The sequence below is a fragment of the Rousettus aegyptiacus genome, unplaced genomic scaffold (assembly GCF_014176215.1).
Source record: "Rousettus aegyptiacus isolate mRouAeg1 unplaced genomic scaffold, mRouAeg1.p scaffold_m13_p_7, whole genome shotgun sequence".
Lineage (NCBI taxonomy): Eukaryota > Metazoa > Chordata > Mammalia > Chiroptera > Pteropodidae > Rousettus > Rousettus aegyptiacus.
This window is the reverse complement of record NW_023416310.1, coordinates 21,788,393-21,812,628: the sequence shown is the minus strand read 5'-3', so window position 1 is coordinate 21,812,628 and position 24,236 is coordinate 21,788,393. Positions and strand designations below refer to the sequence as shown.

The 24,236-nt window shown below is 44.3% G+C and overlaps 2 protein-coding genes across 3 annotated transcripts; both read left to right on the top strand.

Annotated features, from left to right (window-relative positions):
- On the top strand, nt 1-22,659 carry LOC107519645. 2 transcript variants are annotated; one of them, XM_036224513.1, is made up of 3 exons: nt 1-703; nt 1,148-1,357; nt 20,698-22,659. In XM_036224513.1, exons 1-3 carry the CDS (start codon nt 262-264, stop codon nt 20,811-20,813), a joined length of 768 nt encoding a protein of 255 aa, XP_036080406.1. In that variant the 5' UTR covers nt 1-261; the 3' UTR covers nt 20,814-22,659. The 2 variants fall into 2 exon arrangements, with proteins under 2 accessions (XP_036080406.1, XP_016018013.2); XM_016162527.2 differs by having other exon boundaries at nt 1,145-1,357.
- On the top strand, nt 20,704-22,659 carry CDC42EP3 (CDC42 effector protein 3). Its single transcript, XM_036224514.1, has one exon. It carries the CDS (start codon nt 20,934-20,936, stop codon nt 21,696-21,698), a length of 765 nt encoding a protein of 254 aa, XP_036080407.1. The 5' UTR covers nt 20,704-20,933; the 3' UTR covers nt 21,699-22,659.
- Nucleotides 22,660-24,236: the final 1,577 nt, after the last annotated feature.

Here is a 24,236-nt window from a genome sequence, read left to right as displayed (position 1 = left end):
TGCTTTGTGCCTGAATTTCCATCCAACCTGAGACGCCTGGCCCGGAGCTCCCGACTCCGCTGGGTTCCATCCTCCTCCCCAGGCCGGTGGTTCGGGCTGGGACCTCACAGCCGGAAAACGCCGCCCTTTCCTGTCGCCTACTCAAACCCCAGGCCAAAGACTCCAGGAGGAGGAGACAGAGACGGATTAAGAAAATTAACTAACCAGGTCCTAGCGCAGCCTCCGGGCGGAGGGGCGGGGCGTGCGGCCGCGGTCGTCTGAATGACCGGCGGGCACAGGTGTCGCCAAGGACGGAATTTGACGTCCCCCGCAGGCAGCTGCGCCACTGGCGCCTCGTGGCGTGTCGGGCGCAGCCTCCACCCGTTTGGCCCAGCTTTAGGCAAGTCCCTTTTAGGGACCCGCGGGAAAGGAAACACCTCCCCATGGACTGGAAAAACCTGCAGCGTCGGCTGTTCGCGTGCCCACTCGCTCAGCCGGCAGCCCCGGGCGTCTCCAGTGTGCCAAATCCATTCTCCGGGTTTTGGCAACAGCTCCAAGGGGAGCGAGCTGGAAACTGACAGAACACAACCCTCCCCCCAAGCCCCGGATCCTAGTAGCCGAGGACCGCGGCCCCGCAGGGGCGGCACGGTCTGGTGGCCTTGCATCTCCGAGAGTCGCCCGCCGTGCCTCGCCGGGCTAGGTCGGCTTGTTGGGACGAGGAGAGGTGGGCGCACGAGGTTTAGTGTGGGTGTCAGGGAGGCGGGTGGAGTCCCTTTGTCCTTGGGTACCCAGGCGCCAGCACCCCGGGGTCCCTCTTGGAACCGAGCATCCCCGTGACTTTTCTTTGTGCGGAGGGAAGCTGAACGCAGCTTCTCCGAGGAGAGCCACATCCCTAGAAGTGGCGCTGCGGCGGTAACAATGGGGGCCCATTGTCCTCCGTGGACCCGCCGTCGGTGACCACCCGCGCGTCTGCCAACCCGAGGGCGCGGCGCAGGTACCGCCGCGGGGTGGGTCAGCTGCGCTGCCCGCGCCCTCCGCCCCGCCCCGGCCCGCCCCACCGCTGCGGCCCCGCCCCGCCCCGCCCCGCCCTCCGCAGGTTCAGTCCCTAGTCCCGCGGCGGCGCGCTCAGTGCTGCTCTCACCTTCCCTCGCGTCCGCGGCTTCAGCAGGAGGCAGTGCAGCGGCGGGGCTGAGCGGCGAGTGGGCCTGGCACCGGGCGACCTCACTCCGTCTGGGAGCGGGTAATGCTGTGAGGAGGCGCCGCGCCCGCCCACCCAGCTGGATCTGCGCGCAGCGGGCAGAGACTGCGTGCGCCCTCGGAGGCGTCGGTGCGGAGCGCCGGATCCCGGGGCAGCGGCTGCGATCCTCAGGGGCTGCTGGTGAGTTGCTGCCTGCCCACGGCTCCTTCCTCTCTGCTTGTCTTATGAGTCTGTCGGACCGGCGGCCGTGGCTGCTTCTGGCGTTTGCGGGGTGCTAGGTTTGGAAACGCATTGAGAGCGAGGATACTGAGGGCATCACCTTTCAGCTGGTGTCCAAAGGACCAAAGGGAACAAACATAAAGCACACCAGCAGGGGTCCGGGCGCCACGACCAGGACGCAGACATCCACCATTGTGCCCACCACTTTTCAGGGTGGGACCGCACGGTTACTGCACCCTCCGAGCTATTGACAGCCGTGCTGGGCGCGTATTGCATTTTTCCATCTGAGAACAAGCCGCACATGGCTACCGCTCTCCTCCTACCGTGAACTGGCACCAGGGCCGCACAAGGGTGCACTGTGCGGATCAGATCTGCAGTGGCAGTACCGATCGGGTACCCTTTCCTTACTTTGACCGCGGCGGGGGGCGGGGGATGGCGCATTGTGGCCCGAGCTCCAACCTGCAGGTCTGGCATTTCATCCCCCCTCCCCCCGACGGTGGTTTCTGAACAGCTGAAGCGTTTTCGAGAGATTTTTTTCTTTCTTCTTGAAACTAAGTGTCTTGACACAGACAAGTATCAGACATGTGGGGACGAATAGATCTGGCCAGTTTTTCGTTATGAATTATTATATTCCACCCCCCTCTCGACTTTGGGAGGCATGTGTTTCATCTTATAAATAGAAAGTAGCATATTTTTTGGCAGGACCTCCTTTATACTGTACAGTCTAGGAGAGGTCAGTTTAAAAATAAATATGCACTTGAATGTTACATTACCGAGAGCCAGACTGTGGCTGGAACAAGCTGCGTGGACAGCAGCATCAAAGCGGGGCGCACAGCTGTGTCGAAAGGAGTAAAAGCCTCAGAGTGCAGCCCAGGCCGACAGTCAAGTAATTACATTTTGTTTTTTGAAAAAAGTGAATTTATTAAAATGAGGGCGAGAATAGGAATGTCAAGGGTATTGCTACAGGAATCTTTCTAGTCCCCGTGTACGTGGGGAAGTCTGGTGTGTGCTGAGGGTGTAGGGGTTTTAGGGAGATGGTGCTGGGTGGTGGAAGGAAACTGAATGTGTTAGAGAGACAAAGATTTCTTTCCCACCCCCAGCTCTTAAACCTCACAATATTTAAGAGTTTCTTGGGGGGTGTTGCCTTTGAAAAAGAACAAAAATTAGGTGAGCGGAAAATGTCTGGATTTGAATAGCAAAGCCAGTTTGGGAGTCTTCCCTTAACATCACTGGGAGACAAAAGGTTCACTTGAAAGTTCTGATGATGCCCCCTGCATATCCCTAAGGCAAGTTAAAAGACTCCTACAATGTTCTAACTTGGAAAAGATTTTTCATCTAACAAGAAAATGCAGCATCTTTTATGGACTATTCCAGAGGTCATCTCTGTGATACTACCTGTAATTTGTATGAGTTCTTATTGGCATTAGTGTAATGTGTGGCACAGGTAAATATGGGACACAAATCCTATTCAGAATGGATTTAAACACTCGGAGATGAGTTGGGACAGTTGTGAAATGTTTGTCATTGTCACAGGTGAAATCAATGTTGAAGACTATATGGTCCAGGAAGGGTTGAAAGTTCTTCATTAAGTCTCCCAAAGAATGCAGGTTTCCCAATAGGCCTCACTCACTGAATGAGACATTGAATACTGGCCTCTGGGCTCACAGATAAGAACTCTTGGAGGAGAACTTTGGAAGGGTTTCTGGATCCATGGAGGTTTCAGCTTTCCAGTGGTATCATCTGCAAGAGATTTACATTATGAATTCCATGATTGGAACATGGTGCTGTGGCTGTGGCAGCAGCTACAGGCATGAAATAAGATGAGCTCCCCCTTCCTTCAAATCTGAACAGTGAAATTCTATTTTGTATCCCAACGGAACATGTATGTAAAGACAGCTAGAATAATGAGTGTTGCACATTTTGTTTTTTATTGTAAATTTAAATGTGGTGTAAGATGAGCAAATATAAAGCTGTAACAATTATTGCAGAAGTGCTCACTTGAGCTAGTTTGTCTTATCTGCACTCCAGCTTTTCCTTTAATGTGGTGTTTTATGTCCGACATGTTCACAAAAGCTGCCCTTTTTCACTTCTAAAATCCATGGTATTCAACAGCATTGGGAATAAAGTTGTTTTAACCTATATCATCCAATGACTTTTACCAGGCTGTAAATTTTTCACAAGCTCCTTGCCTGGTAGCCGTAACATTTATCCAGTGGGCAGAAACAATTCATAACCTGAAAAACCTCTGATATTTTTAATTATTAAAATTCATTCTTTGAGTCTGATTTCATTTAGGCCTAACCTAATTTCTTTCTAACCAGAATCCTGTGGACCTGTTTATTCAGTGGTTGAATCAGAATTTAAATCTATTTTTAAATGCAGTGTGTTTGCCAGAGAACAAGTAGTGTCATTTGAAACTACTGGATTCAGCCCGCTATAAAATCTCCTTTACTAAGCACTGACACCCAAGAATTCTCCTGTATCGCAGTGTTCATGACTTTGGATGTTTAAGGGCCTTCTTATGGAGCCTGTCATAAGTGCCAAACACTTTTTTCATCCCTTTATCTTGATTAACTTATTGACTTCTAACAATCCTACAAAAGAAGAACTGTTATTTGTATTTTATAGGTGTAGAAACTGAGGACAGACCCCTTATATAACTCGCCCCAAAGTACACAGGAAGAAACATATCTAAACATGCATATGCAATTTATCAACCCATTCTGTGCACCAATGAGTGGCTAATCTTGCATAAAAGGCAGTAATTCCTTGGGGTAAGGAGATGAGGTTAAGAAACCTCTGAGCCAGGCTACTTGGGTCCTTCTCCTAGTTCTGGTGCTTAAAACTTAACATGACTTTGGGCAAGTTACTCAGCCTGTGTATTTCAGTTTAGCACTTAAGTAGGTAAAATAAGGATACTATTACTCTAAGGATTAAATGAGTTAAAATATAATGCACTCAGAATAGTACGTAGTCCAGAGTGGGCACAAGAAATGGTTGATGCTTTTATTGATGTTTGTGTTGTTTTCCTAGGTGCTTAATGCTGGTTCTCATTTAATATTCATAATTACTCTTTGAGATAGATAGTGTTCTTATTTTCAGGATGAGAACACAGCCTCAGAAAGGTTGAGTAACTTGGCCAAGGTCACATAGCTAAGTAAATAGAATCAGGTTTGAATTCAGGTTGGTTTGAGCTCGTACTAAATACCACACCCCGCCACCATGGAGGAGGAGCGGGGAAGCTATTACATTTGACTTTTGTTAGGGTTTTTAGCCTCTGGCGGAGAACTTATTTCACAGTACTCTGTATCTCACAGCACCACAGGCCCAAAGGAAGATAACAGTAATTGCCAGCCTTGGGGATGGGGGGTGGGGGGAGGCCGGGAAATACCATGTAAATGAGTTTTATTATTGAAGATAGTTCATTCCCGAGGGTGTGGCAACAGTCTCTTGCAGAAGATCTAGCACCAAACTGATAGAGCAATTTAATTTATACCATAAACAGAGTCACTAGGTGAAAATGTAGGACTCAGGAACACACAAGAAAAGCTCTGCCATGGACAAGAACAAGGAATTTTGGGGTCCAGGCTTGAAATAGAACGTAGTTCAGATCGTATCTTTACTTCAGAGTTCTAGAAGGTCATATTTGTAGACACATCATGCCAATGATAGATTGGGGTTAGCAGGATCTAGTAAGCAAGCAGTCTGGGTGGTTAACTCCTTGAACCCAGTGACCATATCTGCAGTACATGGCCCTTCACTCCCTGGCACTCAGGTGACATTTAATGTTTCGTGATGTTGCTTAAAGATGAACTAAAGCGAGAGAGCTGAGCAGGAAGCTGGAGCCACAAGGAAGCTGGGCAGGAAGGCTCTGTCCTTGGCGGAAGTAGGGCCTCATTACAGTTCTGCACATGCCCCAGGCCCTACCAGATAAGCTTCTGGTGTGAGAGATAAGAGTAAGGCCTTCAAAACCTAGGGGGATGCCCTGGATAAACCCCGGGGACCTGCTGGCCTCCACTGCCTTTAATACAGTAGGTTTGTGATTAGCTGTGAAAGGCTGCTCTGGCGACTGTTCAAACTAAAGTAGGGGTTCTGGAAAGGATGGCTTGAAATAACCCAGGTTACCTAAAAACTAAAGGCAATAATAGCCTTAGAACTGTTCACTTGCATTTGGACACCCCACTTCTTTCTGGCTCCACCTTTTAAAGGCCACAAAACTAACAGCACGCCACACATCAGAATAAGTAGCCAGATAGTTAGTTCTATAGCAGTCATCGGGTATGTTTCTTTGTCATTGACACATTTCTTCAATGCCAAGTTGCCCCACAGTCTCATGATCATCACAATGGATGGTATCTCTGGTGGAAAAGCAGTTTTTAAAATTTAACCATATGGTTTTATAATATGAACCATAATGTCGATATTAAAAAGTTTACTATTTCTGAATAGTAAGGCAAACTAATGAATTTGAAAGCTGATGAGCTCCAAGTTAACCTTTGTTTGATCCTTATTGCTTGCCCAAGTCATGAATTAATAGCAGAATCCTGAAATTGCAAATTTGAAATTTAAAAGCACCTGGATTTTCAGTGATCTGGGTTTTATTTGCATATTTGAGAAGGTCATCATTAGCCTTCAGCCTTTGGTTCTTTGCATTTGGTACAATTACTGAGAATTAAATGGAGACCCTCACAGGTAGACCAGCCTTAGCTCTGACCCAAGTTGTAATTGACCTCCAGGGTTTTTTTTTTTCTCATCTTGAAGATGAGGCATTTGGCCCTAGATAATTTCAAATCATCTTTATTTAGCTCTAGAATCTGGGGAACTAGGTTCAGTGGCACCTATTATTAGCATAGCAATCTTACCACTAATAATGTAAAACTCTGGGTTGAAAAAACAGACCTGCGCAGATCTCTGGCAGAGCAGCCTGAGCCAGCATGGAAGGCAGGAAACTTCAAAGTCAGACCTCTATTTAGACAGCTTACACATTTGGGAATCCGTCATGTTCTGGTGACAACTTGAAGGTCATATTTGTAGACACATCATGCCAATGATAGATCACTGTCTGTTTAGTTGAAAAAGACCTGTTCTTTTCAAATCCATTATAATCATTTAGGCTACACACATTTTTTAAACAAGCAAAGGCATTTTTGGTGAAATGTGGCTTTGCCATTTTGGAATGTGTTTGCTTTCTTTCCCTCTTTATTTATTTATTTTGAAAAACTTTTCTGTCAAGGGTCAGTTCAGATGTATAACATTGATTTTAACACAGCAGGAGATGAGGTTCAAAGCCCTAAACCCACTAGCTATGTCATCAGGCAGACCCCGGCCCTTCTCTGGTTAGGCTCTGTCCTCTCATCAGAAGAAGTAGGGGAAGGGGCTGGATGAGGATGCAGAGAAAGGGACCAGACATTCTCCAAGCTCTCCTGGCTCCCAACTGCTGTAATTCCATTACTTTTTTTCCTTGTATCCAAGGAGTTTCTATAGTATTATGTACTTTCCCCTATTATAACATTTATTGCATTTGAAATATTATTTATTGACTTTTACGGCTGCTTAGTTAGACTACTGGCTCATTGAGAGTAGGGACTAAACCTAGTTAATCTTGGTATTCATCTTTTTTTTATAGTCAAACGTCATGAAAAAGCAGACAGTATAGTCCTAGTCATATTATCTGATTCTGCCTGTGGCAACAACTTCTCTTAGCATTGTGAAGCCAGAAATCACTTACCTAGCTTATTTAAGTCCTGACATAGTAAAATTATGAAGTCTGAGGCTACACAACATTTCAAATTCAAAGGGAGGCACCTTTCCTGGTTCTTTGATTCTGGTGATAATGATCATCAAAGATATCGTGACAATCAAGCCACCACCAGAACTTCCTCAAAGTCTTCTTGGCTGAGCAGCTGCAACCTCCAAGGCTGCTTTCTTGTGCCCTGAGTGTGATTGTGACAGCTCAGTACCAAGTGTCCCTTTCGAGGACAGGCCAAGCAGCCCAGGTCCTGAAGAGAATAAAGGTCATGTTTTCTATTGCTCACCTAGACCTCCTCAGCCATGACTATATGAGCCATTATTGGTGTACTTATTGATCATTAGCCTCTGCACAATGGGCTGTAAGCTCTGTGAATGCATCCATAGCTATAGCCTCATTTCCTAGAATAGTGTCTAGCACCAAGCAGGCCCTCAGTAGATGTTTGTCGTTAGTGTGAGTGACTAACCAAGGGCTAGATGAAGGCATGCAGAAGGTTCTCCCCAAAGCCTACTTCTCATGAGTGAATGAGCTCAAGCCACATGTCCCATCATGGGCACCAAACTGGAAACTGTTTTCTTGTTCGTAGATGACTGGAATGAAATGTCTTCCAAAATAATGTTGGTTTTTGGCCTTACATAGGTTTAGTTTGTTTTTGCTTGTGGGCGGATTTCGTTCCATCTTCCTCGTGAAGAAGCCTTTAAGCGGTGGCTTTACCTGAGGGGTCAGGTGGTGCTTCGCTTGCCACCTTGGTGGAGGGCCACTGCCAGCATAGCTCACAGGTGGCATGTGAAACAAAATGCGACTTCATTCCAATTCTTTTTTTTTTTTTTTCTCAGAATGGGAAATTATGCTTGGCACCAGAACATTTGGGGGTTTTTCACACTATATTTAAAACAATTCTTTTAGGTGGCCAGATTCCAAGATCTAAAAGAAATAAGGTTGGAAGAAATACCCATGGTGAGCTTCCAGCCTGTCTTATTCCTTATGCACCTCTAGTTTTTTGGAGTAATTAATAACAATAATTACCCCTTATACTGATTGTAGGTTCATTACCCAACAGGACTTTATGTGTGCTGTCTCTTCTTCAGACACTCACCGTTATGAATTCTACAGATGGCATTACTCGGTGCCCTTAATTTAACACCAGGAAGGATGCGAAAACATTAATGAAAAAATCTGGCAAAAAAATATTTTGATTCTAACGGTAGTCTTAACTTCATTAAAAAGTTTTTTTTTTCCTTAAAATTCCCTAGAAGTTAGATGTTTAGAATCACAGAACTCTTAACATTTCACGACGGACAGACAGGTCCTCATCTCAGGTCACCTCTCTCATTCCGACATGGTAACACTGAATCCCTAAGAGTTTGAATCATAGAGCACGAATCCTCCTTGGCCCAGTTCTCCTTCAAACTTTTTTCTTTCTTTCTTTTTTTTTTTCTTTTTCTTTTTAGCGGAGGAAAAGAAAGAAAACTTAAAAGCTCAATATATTAACAGATCATAGCAGGACTTTTTTAGTTAAAAAAAGAGAGGATGGGTAGGGAGGTGGGTGCTACTTTTCTCAGTCTCTCTTCTCTTCACCACCATCCCACTGAGACTTGAGGGTTCACAGTGTGAAGAACCGCTGTCCTAAAATACTTTGTAATATTGAGTATGAGCATAAGTCTATGATCGTATCATCTCTCTGTGTGTACATGTAGCTTACATGCACTACCAGGGAATGCTACTTTAAATTATGAATGCGAAATAGAAGCTATTCATTACCCTAACTGCTCTCCCACTGCAGGAATGCTTGCATTTTTTTTTGTCTCTCCCTATGGAATCCCTACAGCAGTCTCCAACTCACTTCCTATGATGGGCCTCTCCCATTCTTCAAGCTGATTAACTGGAGTTGTTTTAGACTTCTTTTTTATATCTAGCCCCACCTGGCCTCCTTATGAACCTTAATCACTCACACACCTAGTTTTTCCTTGGAACCATACGTATTCCCTTGTACCCCACAGCTTACCAAATATTTAAAGAAAATAACTATCTGCTGTTAAATTTTTCTTTATCTGAGCAATATCAGTTGATTGTAACTTTCCCAGGTCACAAAAATCCCATTTGTTGCCCAGGCTGGAAGAAATTGCACCTGGAGATAAAAGACACATGTACATGTATAGGAGAAGTTAGCGATGCCTTCAGTTGACAGGAGGAATTATCCTCTTATCAAGCTAGGGGTAGGAATACTTTCCAATTGTGGAGATTGTTCACAGGGCAGGATCTAACCATTTTAGCCCTATCTACAAGCAACTTATTGATTGCTAAGATGACATTTAAGGAGAAAATTAAGGGGTTATTTCAGCAATTAGAATGGTTCCTCTTATTCATATTGTATTTCAGTAGATGTTCTGGTTTTTCATTTGGGATAAAGATAGCGCTTTGTGTTTGCATAGTGCTTTATTGTTATGAAGATTTTCACCCTCAGCTCTTGTAATCAATCACCTGGAAGATAGGTGGGTTTGGGGTAATTATCTCCATTTACACAGGAGGTAACTGGCACCCTTATGTGCCTGGAGTTTTACAAAGATCTTACATGGCTGGTCACAATTTTGGCCCAGTCTTTTCCTCCGTGAGGCCTAGAACAATAGTGAGAGTTATCTGCTGTTTTGTTTGCCCAGCATTCATTCGATAGGTGTATTTTTTTTTTTAAGTGCCTGATCTGTGCTAGTCACACATTGATATTCGAAACAATCCTTTTCCATAGAATGTCCACTATAGTTTCTTGAGTTTCCCTTGTATATCTTGGGCCAAATAATCCAAGTTCCCCCTTAACTCATTTCCTTTTGAAAGGAAAGGTCTGAGAGCTAGCTCATTGTTTCTCTGGGCCCCATTCTTTAAGAGTGACTTATATATAATTAGTGAGTCTGCATTCAAGGGAATGTATTGTCAAATTTTTCTTGAGTCTTGACTGTTTCTCTGTCTCTATTTGCACATTGCAGTCATGGATAGAAGTCATTTCCCTTTCAAATAGCACGTCAACAAATATTCTTTGCCTTAATACAAAAGAGCTGTAAGAGCCTATGGAATTACTAGAGCTTGCATTGATAGGCTGTTAAATTCTTACCCTGCATGGATAGAGAAAGGTTAAAATGTCTTACAGATGGAAAACTGAGAGAAAGGCTTTGCCACGAGAGAAAAAAAAAAAAAAAAGGCTAGAAATTTTTATTAAATGACTACTTTTTTTTCTGTAGGAGTCATAGAAAGACCCCATCTTGCATCTCCAGCGAGGCAGGCAAGGCCGAAGAGGAAAGAAGTCAAGGCAATCTTGTTCAAACTTTCTCATTTAGTCATTCATTCAACAAACATTTACTAAGTACCAACTATGAATTAAATATAGTTGTCTCTTCCCTGAAGAAGGCACTCTAGTAGGGGAGGCAAGTACTGATTGAAGTATATAGTATGGTAGTTGGTAGGTTTGAGGTATAAACAAGGAACTTTAAAAGTTCAGTTTAAAAGTCCTTGAGGGAACTGGCAGGAGATAAAAGCTGCAGGAGTAGGGACCCAGATGGCTAAAGTGGGCCTCACAGCTCTCTTATCTCCAGATTGTAAGGGTAGGCCTGCCATCGAAAAGTGACAAGGTTACAAGAGCATTCTAGATGGTGCACTCTGACACAGAGTGGAAGATAAAGTGGAAGGAGATGAGGTTGGAGGCCTGGAGACAGGTAGGGAGGCAAATACCCTTGTGCAGGAGAGAGATCACGAGGTCTTGGTAGTCAGGCTGAGGCAGTGGGATGGACAAGAGGAGACTTCACGATGGGACGCAATGTGGAGAATGAGGCACGGGGAGGAGTTAGGGATAACCACTGGGATTTGGATTCGGGTAACTTCTACCATTTACCAAGACAGGAGAGTCCAGGAGTTATATGCTAGGGCCCACGTACTATAATTTGCAGACCCTTGACCTAAGGGATGGGCAGAGAAGAAACTGAAAGGGCTTAATCAATAAAATTTGAGGACCTCTTATGTTCACAGCCCAAGAAGAAGCTCTATAAGTGATTTTTATCAGCAGCTCTTACATAAAGCACCTTTGCCTACCTTATTCTTATTGAGCTCAACACCTACCTAGAGATCAGACATATAATCGCAAAACCAGAGAACAGAGAAATAACAGAAACATTAGCTCTACAAGAGCCTTAAGAAAACCTGCACGCGAGGCAGTACTGAGCCTGAATTTCGTGAGGTGAGTTAGAAAATTCTTCCAGGAAAGAATGACTGAAGCAGGTCTTAAAGGATAAGGATAACCACTTATGAATAGTGGTTAATGGTAAGAAGGTGAGCAGATGGTCTGTAAAGAACACGGGGTTCTGAGTTTCAGAAAGTAGGAGGGAAATGAAGTGTCCTTAGCGAGGAAAGGAAGCTATTGTCCCCCATGAAAGCCGTGTGGTTGTACACAGCCCCCACGCACGTGCTTCCTCTGGGAAAAGAATTAACTGCACATACGCTATTTTCCTAAGAACAGGATGTTTGTTTTTCTCCTTGAGACCCAGAGGATTTTATTACTTAAGAATTTTAATCTTTTGGCTTTTCTTTTACATAAAGTCGAATTCCTTTTGAGGTTTTTTGTTTTGTTTTGTTTTCGACAAGAGCAAAAATATTGAAAAGTTTTTTAGTTAAAGTTGGAGAAGCTGTTGTCTGCGACCATTTTACTCATTCTTGGTTCCTGTCAAGGTCAAGTTATCACCTCTGCCTCTCATTCACATTGAGATCATAGTGTATTATTTCCTCTTGGTGCCGTCAGACTTCTAGGCAGATAGTCTGGAATGGCCAATCCATCCTCAACCGACTTCCATGGCAGCCCTCACGTTATCCAGGGAGCAGCAGTTATGAGCATATACTGGAGTCCAGCGTGGCTGAAATCCTAGCTCCTCCACAATTGGGCTGATTAACCTGAGTCTTAATCTAAGGCTGGTTCCTAAGAAGTATGTTTTAATACTTACTGTCTGGCCCGCAGTAATTACTCAAATGTTAGTCATTACTATTCCCAAGTGTAAATTCCTTAGAGAACCAGCCAGACATTTTAAATTTGCTGATTTTTAGTGGAATCCCTGTAGGCCCGGACAAGGACTTGGTGTCTGGGAACAAACCAACTCCTCTCACGATGGAAGATCTAAAAGGGGTTATGTGTTTAAACACTTCTTAACTTGAAGTTCACTGTGTGCGTGTGTTATGGGAGGCAAAAAGATGGATAAGACCTAGTTCATGTTCATAGAAGTGCTCTCAGACTAGTCTGAGGGGACATTCATTCATTTCTTGGACAAATATTGTACAGATTCATATACAAGTAATACAGGAGAACCTATGTGGAAGCGGGTTGAGAAGGAAGGACCACTGCCAGGTTCCAAACATGCCACTGCTGGTGCGTGTTTCATGCGTGTTTCAGCTCATCCAATGAGCATGGATGATTGTCAAGGGCCCTAGCAGGATGGGACAATAGCATGGAAACCCCATACCTGCACCTTCACCCCACTAGGGAAAATGTAGTCAAGGGGCCTAAATTTGAGGGTGTGCTATAAATACAAAGGGTAAAGAACACTCTATGGTGGTCTGGGCCAAGTGACCATAGCCTGAATTTCCAGACACTTCTAAACCTATTATTTTGGATCATTTGATGTTACTATTGCTGGATCTGGAGTTTTTATAGAATAATTGCCGACTTAGGTATTATTTTTGTGTGTGTGAGAGCAACTAAGCAACTTCACAAGTCACTTTCTTTTAAGCGGAGTTACTAAGGAATATTGTGGCTGCATATTGCTGAAAACTTTAGGTTTTCCTGTATCGAGATTGTCATTGCAGCTTCATAGATCAAGTGGAATCCTTTAGTTATGGAAGCATGAGAGCAATTCAGGGCAATGGCCTTCTTTAATTCACATCCACCAAATTGGAGAGCCTGCCTTGTTCCTTCTGACTACCTTTAAGGCTGAGTCCCATGTAAAGTTAGTCACGATAAATGAGCCAGGCATTTGAGAGAACCTGTCTTTCTGTCTTGTTACAACTGTCAGGGATCAGTGTCCATATTGAGTCCTCCCCACTAACTCATTTTAATAGAGAGAAAGGGAGTAATGGCCTCCCTTCAAAAGTACAACTTGGTATTTGTGAGGTGGATATTCTGTCTTCCGATACTGCTCCTAAAAAGCCTTTCAAATAGTACAATCACATCCTATAAATGTGAAGTGTGTACACAAATTGGCAGTGAGTCTCCTATATGGTATTTGTGGGTTTCTATATAATCAGGGTTGTAAAGGAAAAATAAATATGAGCTAGGGCTGAGTCATAAACACATAGTCCATTTATAAATAATTGAAAGTGAGATGTTTCATAGACTGAGTAAATTTGTAAAACATAGTCTGCTCAGTCAGGACCTGAGCTAATGGAGTTTTAGTCTTGCAGCGTATAGTTTTGTCCTCACTGTAGATGATATTGTGAGGATTAGAATCTAAAAATAGATTCTAATCGTTTCATGGGTGGACTAAAACAGACTGAAAAAATGAAACACATCTTCAGGATGCTATTTATTAGGTTGTTCTCTGGTTACATTTATTTCTTAGATTTTCATTTAAGTTCATTGTTAAATTTCTACTACTATTATAATTTTTTTTCCCTTGAATTGTAAAATTCTTTGTCTAACTCAGAGATGCCCTCCCACAGAGGTTTGCAAAAGGATTGGTATGAATTACTCTCATATTTGTAGTAATATTTTAGTCTTTCTGATGCCAGAGTTTGGCTGACTATATTAGTAAAAACACAGTCATCTTCAAATGGAAGGTCGTCCAGGAAAAGTCTGAGAGTTTTTATAGGTGAATGTGACAATGGGGCCATAAGGGAATACACAGTGATAGTGTTCCCTTACAGGGGACTCTGAATGAACAGGGACGTAAATTCCACCCACAGTGCACCATCCCGTGAGCTCAGAGTCAAGGCTGCCGACCCCTGTGCGATCCTTGTCCCATGCCTTGCTCAGTGTCCTGCCCCGCAGCAAACCTTTCCATCTTTCCAGAAACCTGGGTTCTCCCTTGGAAGGACCAAAATCTGTTTCTCTGTAGCTTCTGCTTAGTACTCCTGAAGCCTCTCAGAACAGGTTAATACCTTTTCCATTACAGTTCAATTAATCCTTCAGGGCCCACAGCTTTGTGTTCCCTCAGGATGTAGGTTTTCTTTCTTTAAGCTGCTCCACTTCTTTAGCTTCTCACATGTCCTGTTCCCCTACTTGGATTTCTCAGAACATGTAGGAACATACTGCAGGTAGCCTTATCCCTTCTGAAGTGGGGGGCCCAGGGTCAAACACGGTTCTCTGGGGCTAATCTCAGTGGAATGGTCTTCTCCTTGCTGGCAGCAGGAGAGGGGTGGGGGTGGGGAGGTAGTGGAGGGTTCTCTGTCAAGTCATCATCCTCTCCAGAGGCTGTTGGATGATACAGAAAGGAAGAATAATTTAGTAGTTTTGCCTGGGGCCCAGATGGTGCAGCATCGCTGTGTCCCGGCGCTCGGACGGAAGGGCACACTGATAACAACGCGGAGACAAAGGGCAAAGTGATCAGAAGCTAGCGTGTCCTTGAAGGATGTGACAACTAAGCAAGAAAGGGGAAGTCCAGTCCAGTGCAGCTCACTTCCCGAAAGTAGAAGAAAAGGCCCAGAAAAGGCCCACATGTCCCTGAGGACAATTACACCTCCTCCCTCCACCTGTCCCTGTTTTTATACATGTGTGTTTTAAATTAACATTACAACCTATTCTGCAGGATGCAAGAAATTTTATGTCCTCTCTCCACTAAGAATTAATCTTCGAACAAATTAGTAGACAAACCAAACATTCCTTTCTTAAAATGAATGGAATTTTTAAAACTTTCAACCTCTTTGTTCTTTTGTGAGAGCCCCGTAAGTTGCCAATATCGTCAGCTCTCTGTAATTGAGGAACTGATTTTTTGGTGTGTCATTTTGTCCTAACCCTTTGTTTTTTCCCCACCTCCCGTCTTCTGTCCTGCTTTGGTCTTTTCAGTGATACTCTTTACCAAAAGAATGACGAGGAAATGAAGCAAGGGGCCACTCCCATCTTTCCTTCATTGAATTATGATTGCTGGGGCAATTTCTCTTATGAACACTGTCAGAGCTCTCTGGCCTAATGCAGGAATGGCCGCTGGGCACTTTGTTCTTCTTACCAAAACCATGGCTTTAACTTCATCTCCAGCTCTTTTGTGTCTGAGAATCCTTGGATTTCCCACAAAATCCTGTAAGTGGAAGCCTATACATTTCCAGCTGGACTCCATGCCCGCACATACCTGCCGGACATTCTCTCTGACCTTGACAGAGGGTGATAAGCAACTAACTGGGGAGTTGAGCCCTTTTGTTGGTGAATCTAACCTCTCTAGTGCTCAGGCACTGGGACCTTTGTTTTCAGAAGAATCTAATTTCCCAGATGAATATTATCTTCAATGTCATCTAAGAGGGAGACAGTGAAGCAAACAGCGATCCAAGAACTCAAAGGGATTAGCGATAGGGGAGAGTTCACATTTCAGGGTCAAGGGGAGGGTTTTTGAGAAAGGAATATACATAGGAAGATTTCTTTCTCTCCTTTTCTTTCCTCCTTCCCTCCTCCCTCCCTCATTCCCTTCCTTCCTTCTTTCATTTTTTCTCTTAATTTAAGAAAGGTAGTAGAGTAGAGGAATGATGGCAACCCAAGAAAGCTGGAGAACAGGAGAGGCCCAAACATGAGCAGGCAGCGCCCTCAGATGGTTCAGTACCCAGTAGTCATGAGGCAGAGTCCTGACGGAAACGCACAGGCTAGAAAGTCTCTTCATTTAGCCTGCGAGACACTCATGAGGGCTCACTTGCCAGTTCTGCTCTAACAATTCACTTCTGGCCCGCAAGCCCTTCCATTTAGCTCTTCCTTTTCTCCCTCCCCCTCCCCCCATGACAAGAATGTCCTGCTTCCTCGTGTGCAGACAGCAAAGCTTTTGGGTGTCCCTTTGATTCAGGCTTTCCCACTCTGATTTGTCCCTCACTGTGCCATGTTGGTCAGCCGCCAGTGACCTGGCGCCCAAATCGCCTTTTCGGAAAATGGTGAAGACGGACAGGATTTTGCATTCTGGCATTTAGGACCATCTCACCATAAAATGTTGCCTCTCTGTGTCACTAGCCACCTCTCAAACAAGGAGCTGTAAGCCCTGAGCCCCAGCGCCTTCACCTGCCTGTGCTCCCCTCTACGCGGACACCCCGCCACAGCCATTTCCCCAGCGTCCGTGTGTCAGTAACTCGGGTTCCCTGTGTGTAAAACTGGCTCTAAAAGAAAGAGTAATCAAGCCCTAAGCAACCCATTTATTTCTTTTTCTTTTTAAATAGCTAATTTCCAATTCATCCAGACATCCAAAATCATAAAAGGAGGCTTCTCTTCCACCCTCGTTCTTTTCCTCTCCCTCTCCCTGAGGGCAGTCGACTTGTGTTTGCTTCCAGAGGTGTTTTATAGACATAGAAACCAACACAAATGTATCTACACTCTTTTGCATCTTTTTGTCTTTGAAGACACATATATATACACATATAGCCTTGAGGCTTCTTCTATACCTGCATATGAAGGGCAGAGTAATACTCTTTTGTATGGATTCGCCTTAATTTATATCACCAGTCTTCTATTGGTAGAACAATTAGGTTGTTTCCAGCTCCAGGCCATTATAAACCCGCTGTATTGACAACCTTGTACACATACGATTTCCAATATACGTAATTTGGGAAAATCTCTGCAAGTGGAATTCCAGGGCCAAAGGCTTGTGATCTGCAGTTTTGATAGACATTGCTAAACCTGCTAGCTTTGAGGTTAGACCTGTTCCTGCTTATACAGTCAGTGTATGCAAGACCTGTTCCCTACCCTCATCAGCCCAGTGCCTCATCTTAAACAGGCTTTTCGATAATTCCCCCTCTTCATAATTTGGGAGCTGGCTGAATTCTCGGGGAGTGTCAAGACCTCAAAACTCTGGAGCCTCACCAGCTGGCTTAGTGCCTGGTTGCTGTGCGACCTTGACAAAGCACTCAACATCTTTGCCTCAGAGCCTCATCCCTAAAATGGGAATATTAACAGTAGTACCCTCGTGGGTTCTTGCGAGTGACTGTCAAAGGTTGGAACAGTGCCTAATACGTAGAAATGCTCTCAGTAACTATTTACTGTCATTTTGGGGTTGGTGATTTCTAGGAGATGCACACATACTCCAGGACCGGCCACTCTGTTACCAGTCAAGAAACTGTCCACTGGGTTTCTGCATTAGTGATGGGAGGGAAATGTCAGAAGAGCAGTCAGCCCGGGAAGGAAACAGAGTGTGACTGTCCCCTGGCAGATAAGCTGGGGAGCCCAGAATATTCAGAACGGAGAGGAGGAAGCAGTCAGTGTAAGAAATCATCGGTATTAGATTATCTCTCCTGGGGTCAAGCATGGCTGGCCCTGAGCTGGAGGAAAAAGATAACAGATAAGATAGAGGGATGGGGTCAGGGCGCCCAGTTATTTCCCCAACATCACATCGTCACATCACGTTCCTCAACTCGTTCAAACTTGCGCAGCTGACGTTTTTGCCCCAAATTCCTTTTTTAGAAAAAAAAACTTCCAGTGTATTTGGGAGCTCTTAGCACTGGCACATAGTACAAGTTCAATACAAATTGTTGTTTCCTAAGTCCTAGAAGCCTATATCCTGTCATACAGTAAATACTTTGTAAATATTTGTGGAAAGAAAGAAAAATGCCTTTTAAGATGTCGTCTCTCCTTACCCACTCTCCAGAATCTCACTGCCAGCACCTTAGGGCGTCCACACTTACCCACCCTTTTCTTACTTTTTTTTCCCCCCTTTGTTTTGTCACTTCTCTGCTACTTTTGTGTCAAAGCCACTGACCTAAAACCCAAATCCTACCAGGCAGAGCAAACCTCTGGTGAGGGGCCTGCGGTGCCCGAGGCCGTGGCTGTGGCCAGGCAGGCGCTGAGAGGACTGGGCATTATTGCTCCCTGGAGCCTTCAAGTCCAGCAAGCATCTCTTCTCCATCCTCACTCCTCTTCCCTAGCACCCCTAGTCCTTCCAGTAACGAGTGAAGATGAGTGATCCAGTCAGAGGAGAGGGAACCGCACTCTTGACTGTTAACTTCGTGGTCTTTTTATTTTTTTAAATAACGTGAAATGGCCTGCCTCGGTTTCTGGCCTTGCATAAGCCTGGCTTCGCTCGCTGACCACAGGGAAGCCCTTGCATGCCCTTCAGTGGTGGCAGAAACGCTGTATCTTTCCATAGAAGCTGCCCTCCTAGCTAAGTGTGTGAGGACACCACCCCAGAGGGCAGCTGTCCTCAGGGCTTCCCCGCCTTCTGCAGGTGGTGCCCCAGCTGTTCCTGCAGGCGGTCACCGCACTGTGCCCACAGGGGCAGGAAGGAAACACCAGCTTCCCCTGGGTGGCAGGGGCGGGCCCTCGCCTGTTGTGCACTGACAGGGGGAGGAAGTTCTGATGTTGAAGTGGGAAGACTCAAGGTTTAAACTTTTGTTATTGCTACAAGACTCAAATGAGAGTTAAAACTATGAGAGAGAATGTCTTCCTATGATTAGGCTTCTCATCTTCTCACTTTGTATCAAGCATCTCTTCTAATAACCCTGTCGCCGTGCATTTCTAATCTGAAGTGGAAAAGCAGACCTCACAGGGCCTCTCCGTGTGGCCACAGTGGCAGCACTTCAAAGATGAGACAGTGACCACGGGGTCCTATTTGGCACTTCATGGTTAGCCCACTCTGGGCACAATCCCCCTCATGTTGCCTTGGCCTCCTCCCCGTGCTGGGAGGTCTCTCCAGGTCATCATTCCCTGCCTTCTCAGGCCTGGGCGCAAGTGGCTGCCCCAGCAGAGCTAGTTGTCACCTTGCCAGTGGGTGCTGGAACACCTGCCACAGGGAAATGAATTTAAAACTCTTGTCGAAAGGAAAGAAAGATGGGGCAAGTGTAGCCAGGCTCCAGCTGCTACAAAGCAAATGTGGTCTCTTCAAACCACCATCTAACCCACCCTCGGAATATTTATTTATTTGCTCTGTGGCCAGAAAGAGGTTGCAGCAGAGCCGTTGGAGGAATTCCCACAGTGGGAGAGTTTTAGCTTTTCCATGTCAGCTGATGTGACTGAAGAGTTGGAAGATTTTTTTCAAGACAGAGTTTCTCATCTGTAAAATGAGAGCCCCCAACCCTTCTTGTAACTCATCACTTCTAGTCGTGACATATAGCCGGTAAAGGGAGGCTGTATGAGTTTTCTGTGTTGGTAACACAGAACAATACCCATTTAAAGTCTCAAAGTGTCTGCGGGTCAGGAAGCAGGTAGGGCTTAGGGTTAGCTCCATGTCTTCATCGGACTGTGAACCAGATGTCAGAACTGTAGGCTCATCAGAGGCTCAACTAGAGAAAGATCCACTTCCGGGTCCCCTCGGGTGGTTAACCAACTTCATCTCCAAAGACCCTTTGAGCATGGCAGCTTACTCGTTCAAAACCAGTTAAGGGAGTCCCCCTCCAGTCTGCTGAGATGGAAATTTTTATAATGTAACCTAATCAAGGTACGCCAACTACTCAGCTTTGCCATATTATGTTGGGTAGAAGTAAGTCACAGGTTCGATCCACAAAGGCCTTAACATCAGGAAGGAGTCTGATCTTCAGGGTTGTCTTGGAATTCTGTGTACCACATGGAGAGGGTACAAGCTTATCAGTAAGTGTTTCAAAAGTATTCCCGCACGAAGAGCCAACTTTTCTATGTGATCATTACATTTTTCTCTGAAGCAGATTTGTTCTTTTCCTTCTCTCTCCAAATGCCTCCAAATCCTGACGTCCTGGACAGCCCAGTTCTCTCTGCCACAACTTGATTCCAGCTCCAGCTCTTTGAGTTACTGGCTGCATGTTATTGAGAAAGGGTGGGGGTTTTTATTGTTGTTACTGCCTTTTTGACTCCTGCATCTCAGTTTTCCCATCTGTAAGAATACATATCACTAAGATTTTGCTGGACACCAGCGTATACTAGTCACTCTCACTTAGTAAATGACAATTTCCTGCCCCTTCCCTTATAGAACTATTCATTTCATTGCATTAATTGTATTTATTTACAAAACTGAGCAACACAGTGTTATTAGTCTTGCTAGTGTGAATGCCAAGGAGAAAAAAAAAAAAGTAAAACAAATCCAGTTATTTGTAAGGAGCTGAAATCACTCTGGTCATGTACTAACTGCAGCTCTCAAAATAGAGGAAAATGACTAAAATCTTAGACAAGTCCTTAAAAAGTGCTGATGTCATAGGTTTGGGGTATTTTAATTGCTCTCTTTCTCTTCTTTATGTTTTCCTTTTTCCCCCTGAAGTAAGACTAAGATTAGTGGACCTTTGTTAAGATTAAAGTTTTCATCCTACTTAATGGAGGGAAACAACAGAATAAAGCTTGGCTTCAAATGGGGACTGGTCCTGCCATTATTTCCAGGCGCTTGTGAAAAAGGCAGGCCTGAGTGCGCCTGAAGGTTCAGCTAATTGTAACCGGCTTTGGTTTCTTTTCCAGGCTTCTCCATGTTGTGGAAGGGATTGGCTGTTGTAACCAGCTCTCCAGAAACCCCACTTGGCTGTAACTTCAAGAAGGTCTCCCTGACCTCCATCTCATATCAAACCCACTTTTGAAGCTACTTGAGAAAAATGGTGTGATAGTTCCTATTAAAAAGGATCATCGGAAACGTATAACGTCTGTGACAAAAGTGGCCCTTTTTCCCTTTTGCAAAAGAGACATTCTCAAATTCCAAAATGCCAGCCAAGACCCCCATATACCTGAAAGCTGCCAATAACAAGAAAGGAAAGAAATTTAAATTGCGGGACATTTTGTCTCCTGATATGATCAGTCCTCCCCTTGGAGACTTCCGCCACACCATTCACATTGGCAAAGAGGGCCAGCATGACGTCTTTGGAGATATTTCCTTTCTTCAAGGGAACTACGAGCTTTTACCTGGAAACCAGGAGAAAGCACACCTGGGTCAGCTCCCTGGGCATAACGAGTTCTTCCGAGCCAATAGCACCTCCGACTCGATGTTCATAGAAACGCCCTCTCCTGTGCTCAAAAATGCCATCTCCCTCCCAACCATCGGAGGGTCCCAAGCACTCATGTTACCCCTATTGTCACCAGTGACATTTAATTCCAAACAGGAGTCCTTTGGGCCAGCAAAGCTGCCCAGGCTTAGCTGTGAGCCTGTTGTGGAGGAAAAGGCCCCGGAGAAACGCAGCCTGTTGGAGAATGGGATGGGCCATCAGGGTGACGTCTCATGGGGCTCCAGTGGGTCCGCGTCTCAGTCCAGCCAGGGCAGGGACAGCCACTCCTCCAGCCTCTCCGAACAGTATCCCGACTGGCCAGCTGAGGACATGTTTGAACATCCCGCCCCATGCGAGCTTGTCAAGGAAAAGACTAAATCAGAGGAGTCCCTCTCTGATCTCACGGGCTCCCTACTCTCCCTGCAGCTTGATCTCGGGCCCTCATTTCTGGATGAGGTGTTGAATGTCATGGATAAAAACAAGTAACAGGATGCCTCCAGCAATGTTCCTTTGGTAAAAGTATCGACAACAGAATAAGCGAACCACAGTCGAAGAAGAGAGCTTCACTGGCTATATCTGCAGTTGTGTGATGGGTTTTCTAAAATAATATTCCTACAAAATATTTTTTTACCTGTTATGCCCTGTTTGCAAAAACAGTTAAAAAAAAAAAAAACTGTCCTGGCAAAAAGAGGGAGTCAGTTAGAACCCATTTTCAGCAAGCATAGCTGATGTTCAGCTCACATCTTTTGTTTGCAGACATGAGAAATCTGGCTCAGCCAGGATGAGCACGAGTCACACTGCGGAACTTTATAATATTCCCGCGTTTTTTGAGCAAGAGGAAGTCAGAATTTATTTAACACCTAAGCCTTTTTTTCTAGACTCTTTTCTATATTGTTTGGGTTCACCAAACCAAATTCTTCAGTGTTAAAGCTTTTCTCTGTTTTCACATTTGAATGACTTTATGGGTTTGGGGGATTTTCTTGTAGCTCTTCTATATCCCTATATATTACATCGATATGACAAAATTTTGACTGTCAGCTACATGTTGGTAAGATACAAGCAAAGTATTACTGTAACTAAGTTATTTTTAAAGTTAAAATATATTTTTATGTGCCTTTGGCTTTTTATTGCAGAGTCTACATTTTATAGATATTACATCGAATGTTGTCATTTGACTTTTTTCCATTGTAAGCTGTGTATGTGTATGTTTGGAAAAGTGTATTCATACTTTAGCTTTATTTTCTTTTTTCTCCATCTGTTAATACTTTTCATAGCAGCCAACAATGGATTGTAAAGTATAAAGGCACAGGTTACTCACGATGCTTCTGCAGAGACTGTGGGCTACACCACATAATGTTCTTTGAAAATATGGGTATTTTAGTACAGTACATACTTGCATTACATAGGTACTTCATACAACACAATAAAGAGTAAATGTTAAAATGAACTTGCTTGTTTATAATAATAAACAAAAACATAAAAGAATATTATAGGTCAGGGTTAGAAAAATTCTCTAAAATGAGCCTTTAAAATAAGACAAGAGGTGATTTCTATGCCCTCTAATTTTTTATTTCCCAAAGGTTTGAGATCCCAGAAAAAGGGCCCCTCAATTTTAGGAAGGATGAAAATGTGAGATCAGAATTCTTTCTTGAAGTTAATACCAAGGCCAGCCTCTCAAAACTCATGTCTGCGACTCTCCTCCCTTACTTTAACACACTTTCCAACAAATTCTTGCAACCCCAATGCCATCCCCATGGGACAGATGTTCCATGGGGCAGATGCCATGTAGACAAGATTAAAGAGGTGAAAAAGAGGACCACAGAGAGTACTGGCTCCCCCAGGGAGCCTGAGGTGCTCTGAGGGTGTGTCTGTTAAGGAAAGAGGAACAGGAAATGTACATACTGATTCCTGTTCCATTGTCGACTATCCCTTCCCCATCAGAGACCAACACTTGCATACATTAACTTTCATTTCTCCTTAAAATAACTTCCTCTCTCAAATACTTCAATGATTCCCTCATCTGATCATCTGAAATAAGCTTGAACTGCAGATGAAACCCAGTCAGGACAATTAGTAGAAGAGGAAACAAATTACCTTAGAGCTTTGAGGGTCTGCCTTAATTTCCCAGTTCTATTTCTCTCCCATGATTTTGCAGTGTTCTTTTTCAGTCGACCACACCCCACTCACAGTTCACAGTTCCAAAAAAGAGACTTCCCAGCCTCATCTGAATCTTGTGTATGAGGAAGAGTCTGATATTCCTCATAATTGTTAGCCAGATAGTTGAAACATATTCCTCCATCTTAATTATGATTGATCGTATTCATTTTCTCATTTTACCTTTCATCTGCAATGTGACCTTAAGGAAGAGAGTAAACGATTAAGTGAAATGATGAGGAATGTCTGTACGTTTCCTCTGCTCCCTCTTGCGACATGGAGAACGGCTCTGCCAGTATTGGGTTTGTTCCATAGAATGTAATTGATAATGCATCCTTGCAGGTAACTAACCATTAAGTAAGGCTCCTCTGAACCCTTCACATCATCTCTCTTACTAGGGTAGGTATGGTTGAGATGGCAATAAACATGCCTCTGTTAGGAAACATAGCCGCATCCGGCTTCTGAACTATTTTGCTGAGTCAGTTCAGTGGTAACTCTTCTAATACCCGGTTCCTCTGGGGAGCAGGTGCAGAGCTGGTGGTGGCTTCCTCCTGCAGAATGGTGCCTGCTGAGCGCTGAATTGATGTTTGACTGGCACCTGCTGAAAGCCGAACTGATGTTCTTAGCCTGTGAACCTTCTCTCATTTTCAACCTAATTTATCAAGATACGTACTTTTTTTTTTTTTTTTTTTTTTTTTTTTTTTTGCAGTGGCGAGCCACCTGTGACCCAACAACCAGAAAGGGGGCCATGTAATTTATGTAAATAGAAATGCTTTGTGTTGTAGTAGGCAAGGTTCTTATGGCAATCTTTTCCCTGAGCAGTGAGGCCTTACAAAAGACAAAATATATTATTTCTACCTAAAATTAACA